The sequence below is a fragment of the Hemiscyllium ocellatum genome, chromosome 21, assembly GCF_020745735.1.
Source record: "Hemiscyllium ocellatum isolate sHemOce1 chromosome 21, sHemOce1.pat.X.cur, whole genome shotgun sequence".
Lineage (NCBI taxonomy): Eukaryota > Metazoa > Chordata > Chondrichthyes > Orectolobiformes > Hemiscylliidae > Hemiscyllium > Hemiscyllium ocellatum.
In genome coordinates, this window is record NC_083421.1 from 26,387,828 (window position 1) to 26,399,664 (window position 11,837).

Consider the following 11,837-nt stretch of genomic DNA (forward strand, 5'->3'; position numbering starts at 1 on the left):
ATCAGGAAAGGTAATGGAATGTTGGCCCTTATTTCAAACAGATCAGAGTATAAGAGTAAGGAAGTCTTATTGCAGCTGTACAAGATGCTAGTGAGACCACATCTGGAGTACAGTGAGCAATTTTGGTTCCTTTATTTAAGTTTCCCTTCGGAGACAGTTCAGAGAAGATTTTCTAGGATGATCCCTGGTATGGAAGGATTGCCTAATGAGCAAATGATAAATAGGCTGGGGCTCTACTCACTGGAGCTTAGAAGAATGTGAGGTGATCCGACTGAAACATAAAGGATTTTTAAGGGGCTTGACAGGCTAAATGCCGAGAGGATGTTTCTCCTCATGGAAGAGTCTGAGACCAGAGGGCATAGTCTCAGAATAAAGGGCTGCCAATTTAAGACTGAGATGAGGAGGATTTTTTTTCTCTCAAAGGACTAAGAATGTCTGGAACGCCTTGCCACAGAGAGCTATGGGATCAGATCCTTGCGTATATTTAAGACTGAGATAGATTCTTGATCAGATGGAGAATTGAGGATGCAGGGAAAGGTTAGGAAAGTGGATGTGAGGAATGTCGGATCAGCTATGATCCCACTGAATGGCAGAGCAGGCGCAAGAGGCCAAATGGCCTACTCCTGTTCCTATTTCCTATGGAAAACAGCAAGTACACCATAGTGATCTTTAACAGTTTGACTTCCTGGTTCCAAACAATTACATGATGAATCCATGGCAACCCAATCATGTCCACACATGTATTTCAAATCACACAATTCGTAAATATATGTAGTCCCAACAGTATCCACACGGCTCGATTTTCAGGGGACAAAAATACAAGTTGAAATAGGACTGTTTCTTTGCTGAGAGACAGTTGATGAAGGTTGGAGTGATACGTGAAAAATGAACACCAGCATGCACCTGTGAAGCCCAATATTTCTGGGCTGCAGACTTACTAATTTTATAATTTCTTCATCTCTCTGAACACACAACAATTGAAGAAGTGTGAGAAAATAACTATCCAATATAGAATGGGAGGTTGGACATCCTGACTATAGCTCGAAGCCATGGCTGACTTCAATGCTCGTATGGTGTATTATGGCTTGGATGTCACTTTTAATCATCTGATTTCTTAACAGGTTGTGTGCAAGCATTATCGGAATTTTACAGTCCCGAAGGAGCTTTCAGGCCTGTGCAGATACCTGAACAATGCGGAGAAATGTGAGGAATTCATGAATACCTGCCCTAATGAAGAGGAGATCAAGTTAGCATATCGAAATGTTGCTAAATATTCAGATAAAAGTGGAGCAAAATCGGTAACAGGGAGATGATGTCTCCCAGTTGGAGATTTAAACTATCAACCTTTGACCGGATGCAACATCTCCAACTTCTACTGCTGAATTTTGTGTTTATTTGAACTTTCCATTCTTAATAGGGCGTTGAGACTCACTGCAAAACTACATTCATGAAACCTGCTGCAGTGACCCAGTTCCTCTAGGTCTTTTATAATTGACATCTCAGAAATGAGGGGTTTGTACAATAGGGTTAATGTTTGTATGTTATAATACAATTCCCTCAAAGTCTCAACTTTGCCTAATAATGATTTTACACAATTTATAGCAAGTCATTCTTTCGACCAATAGTGCACTTTTAAGGTGAGGATTCCATTCATCTGACATGAACTCTGCATAAAGACCTCCCCACAAAACGCTACTGAATTCTCTGTCCTTGAACTATTGCCAATGCATCTGAAAAAAAAATGTTTAAATTGAAGCTACAAAAAATGAATGGTTGGTAAATTTTGAAAAAATAATCTGCAGTTAGTGAGAAAATTAGCGGTGGCGTTGATGGAGAGCTTGTGTTTTGTGCAAGTCTAATCTCCAAAAGAGTTGTTTTGTAATATGGCCACTAAGTTTTTGTGGAATTAACAATGTACATTTTCTCAAGGAAAACCATGTTTTTTTGTTCCAGAAGTCCACATGTAGACTTTGCAGTTTAGTGGGAGTCAAGACAAAATTGAAGCATATTGGACAAACTAAGTCACAAGAGAAAGTAAAGTGATTAGAGATGATTGGCGTAACCTCACGTTAAGGGAATTTTTATCTCTTTTTGATGAATCCTCAATTCCCTCCCCACAGTGGTTTGAGAAGGCAGCTCATCACCACAGTCTCAAGGGCAAATAATGATGGGCAATAAATGCTGGTGCAGCCAATGACCCTCACATTCATAGATGAATACATTTTTAAAAAGAAATCACATTGTTGGTTGAAATAATACAGGAAAAAGGTGGTATGGTGACTAAGTGGTTAACACTGCTGCCTCACAGTGCCAGGGACCCAGGTTCGATTCCAACCTTGGGTGACTGTCTATGTGGAGTTTGCACATCCTCCCCGTGTCTGCATGGGTTTCTTCCGGGTGCTCCGATTTCCTCCCACTGTCCAAAGATGTGCAGATTAGGTGGATTGGCCATGCTAAATTGTCCCTAGTGTTCAGGGATGTGAAGGTTAGTTGCATTAGTCAGGGGTAAATGTGAGATAGTGGGGTAGGGGAGTGGGTCTGGGTGGGATGCTCTTCGGAGGGTCGGTGTGGACTTGTTGGGCCGAAGGGCCTGTTTCCACACTGTAGGATTCTATGAAAAAGTGACTAAGAACTTTGTTGTTGTATTTAACAAATGTCCAGCAACGTAACTCCATCATTATGATGTCCAGCTAGATAAAACTACTGATCTCGGAGATAGAATTTGATTTATTAGGGAGTAAATCAGTAATTGAATGTATGTATTGAATTGCCCAGCTCACATCAGATTTCAGGCATTTTTGTGAGTGTGTCTGTTAAGTTACAATCTTAATTATCAGTCAGAACGTTATATAGTATGGTTGCAATTAATCACTTGTATAATGAAATTAACTTTCTGATGAGTTTTTTTGTTACAGGCAATGACTTAGATGCTACTTAATTCCCGTTCCTATTGCATTCCATTAATTCTGGGAGAGCTGTATTAATTATCATTGATTCAAGTTGATGAAGCATGCTATCAATTTCCCATTCTGACAACAGAAAAACTTCAACCTTGATGATACAAGTCTCCAAGTTATTCTGTTGATGCCAAGGTTGCAATGAGGAGTTCATCTAGTGATAGATACATGATTACATTGATATAGCACCTTTCACATCCTCAGGGTGTGCCAGACAACTTCAAAAGGAATATTTTGAGGCTTTTGCTATCATTTTCCAAGGACTGTCTTGTAATGCAGTGAAGAACACAAGTTGAGAACTAGATATTTTCCTAATTAATCTGTGTACCTACCTCTGGAGTAGGTGAGGACTTGAAGTCAGGCCTCCTGGTTCAGACATAGGGGCACTATCACTGCACGGTAAGGGTCCCTATTCTATTCTCTATTGTAACACCTGAGCTGTCCATCCAAAGTTGTGGTTGGGAGTTGATTTGGGCAGGCAGTGGTTCTGAAAACTTTGAGTTTCCTACTAACTGTCAAGGATAACAGTAGTCACAATATATTTAATTCGTTGCTTAGTAGTACAGAGCTTGAATATTGCTGAATAGTACTATGTTGTTGAGGGTCTTTGTCTTCGACTCATCGGAACAAACACAAGAATGCTATGTTTCAAACAATCACAACACCTTATACTACAGGAGATAAAGGTCGGGAAAAGAGAGGGCACTGATTGATTGGCAAGTTAACTCTGATTAGTGGAGGTGTTGCTACAGAAGAAACAACAGGGAGCTTGAGGCTTCCATATAATCAATAAGGGACAGGCCAGAAAGGGGTCCCTGAGTATGACTGTATATTGATTGCTTCCAGCAAGTGAACTAATTTACAAGCTTGACAGATAACCAGTCCGTCCCATTTTCACTGGAGTACAAGTTGCTGTGACTTTTTGACATTTGGCATTCTTGCATGTGTCCTGACGATACAAGACCAACAATATGTGGGAATCTGTGAAACCGTTCTGCTGGTGCTTCTCTCGATATTGTGGTGGCTTGCCATCCATTCTAATATTTAATGTGAGCACTTTGGTGCTACAGATGCTTTGGGTTTTATGAATATGAGTTCAGTTGTGTGTCACCTCCTCTTCATATGATCTCAGTGGAATGACCTGCCTCCAACTGCTCTACACAAAATCACCCTGTAACATTCCAAATAGGTGTATAATTAATGAACAAATGTGTTTAAAAAAAGGGAAGTTTTTTTTTTGTTCACACCCCAAGGATCTGTCTCATGGATTTGTCCAAATTTTGTGCCTTGGAGATTAACCTTCAAATACTCAAGGATTGACAATTGTGTTTAAAAACCGACTATATGAAACACTTACAGATCTAGATATTGAAATTCACACTCTGGTCTTGCTGCTGTATCTTTACATTGTTTATATTAATAATTAATGCAGAGTGTAAATTAACAAACTGCAGTATTGATCTGAGTTTGACATATACACTTGGAGGACAGCCTGCCTTTCGACATCCAATTCCCAAGTTGTTGGTAGTGTTTCACTAAAGACATCAAACTAAAAGTTTAGCATATTTAGTGTTTCGTATGCCTACTCTTTAAATCTTGTATGTTGCTGGTGGTTTTACCAAGAATAAGCTATCTTTATCATTTCTGATATATGATTTCTGTTGTGCAGTTGAAAATAAGGCAACATTATGTATTTTCAATTAATAAAGTTGAGTATTTTAGGCAAGTGCTTTTCATCACAATTCCCACTGTTTGGAGAACACTTTTACATTTTTATTGAGAATTGCTTCACTTTTGCAATTGTAAATTCACTTCTAAATCCATCACAGAGGTCAGCCTACAAAGACCTTTGTACTAAGTACAATCACTGATAAATCGTGCATTAATTGGTAGTATGTGAGTGCGGTGCTGGAAAAGCACAGCAGGTCAGGCAGCCTTCTGATGAAGGGCTTTTGCCCGAAACGTCGATTCTCCTGCTCCTCGGATGCTGTCTGACCTGCTGTGCTTTTCCAGCACTACACTCTCGACGCTGATCTCCAGCATCTGCAGTCCCCACTTTCTCTTAATTAGTAGCATGGAAAGTGTTGGGAAAGCTCCAGTTAGTCTCAGTTTTCCAGGTTGAGGGGTGATCAAAAAACAATCAAGGTAGTACACTTTCTTCATTATTTGTTGCTTATTCCTAATTGCACAGAGGGCAGTTAAGAGTCAACTACATTGCTGTCAGTCTGGAGTTACGTGTAGGCCAGACCGGATAACAATACCCTTTCCTTCCTTAAAAAGCATTAGTGAACCTGATAGGTTTTATCTGACAATTGATTCATGGTCATCATTAGATCTTCAATTCCAGATTTTTATTGAATTCAAATTCCACCATCTGCCATGGCAAGATTCGAAACCAGGTTCCCAGGACATTTGCTGAGTCTCTGGATTAACAGTCCAATGATAATACTACTAGGTTATTGTCTATCCTTGTATATACCTGCTTCAAGGTGCCTATGAGTGGGTATTGGACATGGACAGGATTTGGTGTCTTTAGGCTCTTCTACAACGGCTCCCAAACTTGCAACCTTAACTGAGGCTATGTAAAAGCACCAGATACAGAGGGAATCCATAATTTCCACATATCTTCCCAAGCACCCATCTTTGGACCTTCGTTATTGCTGGGTCAAAATCCTCACCTAACAGGAGTGTGGGACAATGCTCCCGCTTTGCGCATGAAACACTTTTCAATCTTAGTATAATTGCATGACTTGCGTGTGCAAACTTTCAGGTTGCACCTCGGAGAGAACATTGCTATGGGGTTACCTTCATAACTCGGATTACAGCATTCAAGGAGGTGAATTGCTAGTGATTTTCCAAGGCCAGCTAGGGCTGAATAGCAAATAACCAGAGATGTTCACACCCCAAGATAAAGTATCATCATTTAGGAGAAATACTGGCACCAGATGAGACAGGGAAAAAAAACTTTGGGTGAATGGCAAATTGTTTAAAAACTAAACAGGGTCCCGAGTGCACTTTTAAAACAACGCACTTCTTAGATTTGTATCATGGTCATAATACTGCATGACCATGGATATACATATCACACTATTATCTTTGATATCATTTATTTAAAGATGTTATTTCTCTGTGTTCGTCTATCAAACAAGAAGGATGCTGCATGAGTTGTATTCTGTGGCAAGTCCTTTAACGTGAGAAGATGTCGCATTGCAGCCATAAGACCATAAAACATAGGAGTGGAAGTAAGGCCAATTGGCCCATCAAGTCCACTCCACCATTCAATCATGGCTGATGGGCATTTCAACTCTATTTACCAGCATTCTGCCTGTAATTCTCCACTTACCAGCATTAGCCACCACAGCTGATCAGCTGATTCTTCCATTCTTACAAACATACGTGGTCAATAGGTCCTGGAATGGGGTTTGAACCCAGAGAATCTGGCTCAGAAGTGGAAATACCACCCACTGTGCCATAAGAGCTACAGTTAAATAAATTCAATGCTCATGAAATGATTAGTGGTGTAGCTGCATTGCTTATATATCTTAAATAAAACCCTGTACGAACTCCATCCTTTTTTCCCCTGAGATTGTTTCTATTTATTTGTCAGTATGATGGTTTGGATTTGGTTAATACCTTTCTCTCACTCACTTTCTCTCTGGGACACCAAAAATCCAGGCTTCGTTCATTGCCTATTCCTAATTGCCCAGAAAGCAGTTAAGATTCAACCACATTGCTGTCCGTCTGGGGTCATGTATAGGCCAGACCAAGTAAGGAAAATCTCAAAAATGCTGGCAACCAATTGATATTCTGTAAAACAAGAAAAAATTGGACATTCATTCTTTGAGTTTCCAGCTGGCAGCTATCATTCAATGTGTGAGACGCATCGTCACATTCATTTGCTGAGAATTATTTTTGTTGTTTCAACAGTTCCATGTTGTTGAATGTGCCCAGTTTTACTCACATTTGGAAAAATGAGTTATTTATTGTCACATATTTGTAGAAAGATATAGTGAAAAATGTTTTGTCACAATCCAGCACCATTTTGAGTTCCAAAATGAATTTTTGAAAAATTAGATAAATGGAGTTCCTCTTCCGTCGAAGGGGTGTTCAACTACAGTCCAAGGGCTTCTGCAAGTTGTCCCGGCCTCATTGGGGGCCCCATTCCATGCACACGAACAACAAACCTGCCAAGAGTCCACGCTCCAGACACCATTGCCGCTGCAGCCAACACCCTGCTGACACCACTCTCGCTTCCCCACAATGTTAGAAGATGAAGAATAAAAAGAGAAAGGAAAAAAGATGAAAAAGAAAATGGACTTTTTAACAATAGGCTTTGTGCAGTGGATGTTGTATCTCCCAAACTTGATTGAGTTTTCTTTGAGGAAGTGACACATATGTTTGATGAGGGCAGAGCAGTACATGTTGCTACATGAACTTTGCAAAGTTCCTTGTAGCAAGTTGATCCAACTGGTAAAGTCACATGCGATCTGTAGTGTGCTGGTAAACTGCATACCGAAATGGCTTAGTCATAGAAGACAGAATAGCAGTGGATGGGTATTTTTCTGAACGGAGATCTGTGACCAATGGTGCTCTGCAGGAATCGGTGCTAGGACCCCTGTTGTTTGTAATATATAAAAATGATTTGGAGGGGAATGTAGGTGGCCTGATTAGTAATTTTATGGATAATTCAAAGATCAGGGGAGCTGTTGATAAGGAGATGGATTGTCAGAACATACCGCAGATCGTGGATAGACTAGAGACTTGGGCGGAGAAAGGGCAGATGGAGTTTAATCCAGACAAATGTGAGGTGAATGTGTTTTGGAGGATCTAATACAGGATGGAAGTATACAGTAGATGGCAGAACCCTTAACAGCATCAACATACAGAGGGATCTAGGTGTACAGTTCCCTAAAAGTGATAATACCAGTGGATAAGGTGATCAAGAAGGTGCTTGCCTTCACTGGTCAGGGCATAGAGCATAAACATTGGCAAGTCATGTTGCAGCTGTGTAGAAATTTAGCTCAGCCACGTTTGGAATATTGTGTACAGTTCTGGTCACACTACCAGAAGGATTTGGAGGTTTTGGAGAGGGTACAGAAACAGTTTACCAGGATGTGGCGTGGTTTGGAGGAAATTAGCTGTGAGGAGAGGGTAGACAAGCTTTGTTTATTTTCACTTGAATATTGAAAAATGAGGGGAGACCTGATAGAAGTTTTAAAAATTGCAAGACACATGAATAGAATGGATAACCAGCGTCTCTCTCCCAGGCTAGAAATGTCAATTATGAGGGGACAAGATAAGGTTGAAGGTAAAAGGGAGAAGGTTAAAGGGGATGTGAGGGGCAAGTTTTTTAATGAGATGATAGTGCCTGGTATCTGCTGCCAGAAGAGGTGGTGGAGATGGATGCAATAGCAAGGTTTAAGAATCATCTTGACAGATGTATGAATAGGAAGGGAACAGCGGAAGTGGGTACTGCAGATGCTGGAGACTGGAGTCAAGAGTAGAGTGGTGCTGGAAAAACACAGCAGGTCAAGCAGCATCCGAGGAGCAGGAAAATCGATGTTTCGGGCAAAAGTCCTTCATCAGGATACTGCCTGACCTGCCATGCTTTTCCAGCACCACTCTAATCCTGAGGTAATAGAGGGATACAGTCTGCATTGAGGTAAAATTTTTTTAGTTTAGACAATGTCAGGTCAGCACAGTCTTTGTGGGCCAAAGGGCTTGTTCATATGCTGCACTTTGTTCAGTTCTGAGGCCTGTTCCTTACCGCTGCTTCTTGCTTGCAGAAGCCAGGCCGAAACTTCAGTACAGTATTGAGGAGGCACTGCATTTCAATAAGCCTGAAATGTCGACTTTGCCTCCCCTCTCAGCTAGATACAAAGGAACCTGCGATGCTATTAAGTAGGAGAATTCTCCACACATTCTAGTAATGTTATCCTATCATTGACATTACTATCATTATGAGATTTCTCTTTGTTGGATCTTGCTGTGCATAAACCAGAATATTTCGTTGAGGGGTTGTGTTGTAGTGAGTAGCGTCACTACCTCTGGATTCAAGTCCCAGGTAACCTGCTGGATTTTATAGTCAACCAGATTAATTATCAGACTGAAAATCCTTCTCATTCACCTTATGGCAGAGGCAGTGAGTGGGAGCATTTCCTCGTTAGCCGTCCTGTAGAGGGCAATGGCAGACCACTGCTGTGCTTCACCCAAATACAATGACCAATTCAACAGAGAGCGGGAGCCATGGTTTATTAAGGAAGTTGAATCTCTTGTCAAGAGGAAGAAGGAGGCTTATGTAAGGATGAGATGTGGTAGCTCAGGGTGCTTGAGAGTTACAAGTTAGCCAGGAAAGACTGAAAGAGAGCGCGAAGAGGAGCCAGGAGCGGACATGAGAAATCGTTGGTGGATAGGATCAAGGAAAACCCTAAAGCTTCCTATAGGTATGTCAGGAATAAAAGAATGACGAGAGTTAGACTAGGGCCAATCAAGGATAGTCGTGGGAAGTTGTGCATAGAATCAGAGGAGATGGGGGAAGTGCTAAATGAATACTTTTCATCAGTATTCACACCAGAAAAGGACAATGTTGTTGAGGAGAATACTGAGATGCAGGCTACTACACTAGATGGGATTGAGATTCACAAGGAGGAGGTGTTAGCAATTTTGGAAAGTGTAAACACAGGTAAGTCCCCTGGACCGGAGGGGATTTATCCTAAGATTCTCTGGGAAACCAGGGAGGAGATTGCCGAACCTTTGGCTTTGATCTTTATGTCATCATTGTTCATAGGAATAGTGCCAGAAGACTGGAGGGTAGCAAATTTTGTCCCCTTGTTCAAGAAGGGGAGTAAAGACAACCCTGGTAATTGTAGACTAGTAAGCGTTACTTTGGTTGTGGGTAAAGTGTTAGAAAGAGTTATAAGAGATAGGAATTATAATAATTAGGTATTGTCAACACAGTTTTGTGAAGGGTAAGTCGTGCCTCACAAACCTTAGCGAGTTCTCTGAAAAGGTGACCAAACAGGTGGATGAGGGTCAAGCGGTTGATGTGGTGTATATGGATTTCAGTAAGGTGTTTGATAAGGTTCCACATGGTAGGCTATTGCACAAAATATGGAGGCTTTGGATTGAGGGTGATTTAGCGGTTTGGATCAGAAATTGGCTCGCTGAAAGGTGACAGAGGGTGGCAGTTGATGTGAAATATTCATCCTGGAGTTGTTACTAGTAGTGTACCGCTAGGATCTGTTTTGAGTCCACTGCTGTTTGTCATTTTTATAAATGACCTGGATGAGGGCGTAGAAGGATGGGTTAGTAAATTTGCAGATGACGCTAAGGTCGGTGGAGTTGTGGATAGTGGTGAAGGATTTTGTAGGTTACAGAGGGACATAGATAAGCTGCAGAGCTGGGCTGAGGTGACAAATAGAGGTTATTGCAGAAAAGTGTGAGGTTATTCACTTTGGACGGAGTAACAGGAATGTAGAATACTGGCCAATGGTAAGATTCTTGGTAGTGTAGTTGAGGAGAGAGATCTCGGTGTCCAGGGAAATAGATCCTTGAAAGTTACCAGCCAGGTTGGTAGGGTTGTTAAAAAGGCATATGGTGTGTTAGCTTTTATTGGTAGAGGGATTGAGTTTCGGAACCATGAAGTCATAGTGCAGCTATACAAAATTCTGATGTGGCTGCACTTGGAGTATTGCGTAGAGTTCTGGTCACCGCATTATGGGAAGGATGTGGAAGCTTTGGAAAGTGTTTAGAGGAAATTTACTAAAATGTTGCCTGGTAGGGAGGGAAGGTCTTATGAGGAAAGGTTGAGGGACTTGAAGCTGTTTTTGTTAGAGAGAAGAAGGTTGAGAGGTGACTTAATTGAAACATACAAGATAATCAGAGGGTTAGGTAGGGTGGACAGTGAGAGCCTTTTTCCTCAGGTGGCAATAGGGACATAGTTTTAAATTGAGGGATGGTAGATATAAGATAGATGTCAGAGGTAGTTTCTTTACTCAGAGTAGTTAGGGGCATGGAACGCACTGCCTGCAACAGTAATAGACTCGCCAACTTTGAGCGCATTTAAATGGTCATTGGATAGGCATATGGACAAGAATGAAATAGTGTAGGTTAGGTAGGTTTCAGATTGGTTTCACAAGTTGGCACATCATCGAGGGCTAAAAGGCTGACTGCACTGAAATGTTCTATGTTCCAGATGTTCAAGACCCAGTCCTCAGGAGTGAGGACAGGAAAACAGACGTTCTGAGGGACAGCCCACACTTAAAGTACACACTTTCAGCTCTTCATAACATCCTAAGTCATACAGCATGGAAATAGACTCTTTGGAGAACAGACATCCTGACTTTCATCACCCTCTGTCCATGCAATTTAGCATAGCCAATTCACCTGGTCTGCATATCTTTGGAGTGTGGAAGGAAACTGGAGCACCCACGGGGATACTGGGAGAATGTGCAAACTCCACACACACACTCGCCCAAGGCTGGAATTGAACCTGGGACCCTGGTGCTGTGAGAGTTACTCTTCAGAGGTTCAGTGTAGACTTGTTGGACCGAAGGGCTTGTTTCCGCACTGTAGGGAATCTAATCTAAAATAAAAACCTACCTCGATACTGTCCTATTCCCCCCTAGTCCAGGAACTCCCCATGTACGTTCGGGACACCACACACGCCCTATACCTCCTCCAAGACTTCCATTTCCCCGGCCCCCAATGCCTCATCTTCACCAAGGACATCCAGTCCCTCTCCACCTCCATCCCGTCATGACGAAGGCCTCCAAACCCTCCGTTTCTTCTCCTCCTAAGTCCCCACCAGTACCCTTCCACTGACACACTCATTCGTTTGACTGAAATGGTCCTCACCCTCAACAATTTCTCTTTCGAATC

At 41.7% G+C, this 11,837-nt stretch overlaps 1 protein-coding gene across 1 annotated transcript in view; it reads left to right on the top strand.

Annotated features, from left to right (window-relative positions):
* The window catches only part of LOC132825810 (chloride intracellular channel protein 4-like), a 29,571-nt gene extending 24,888 nt beyond the window's left edge, over positions 1-4,683 (top strand). Inside the window, exon 6 of the mRNA XM_060841300.1 lies at positions 1,122-4,683. Within this exon, the coding sequence (XP_060697283.1) occupies positions 1,122-1,313 (192 nt within the window). The 3' untranslated portion in view covers positions 1,314-4,683. The remainder of the gene's footprint in view (positions 1-1,121) is intronic.
* Positions 4,684-11,837: the final 7,154 nt, after the last annotated feature.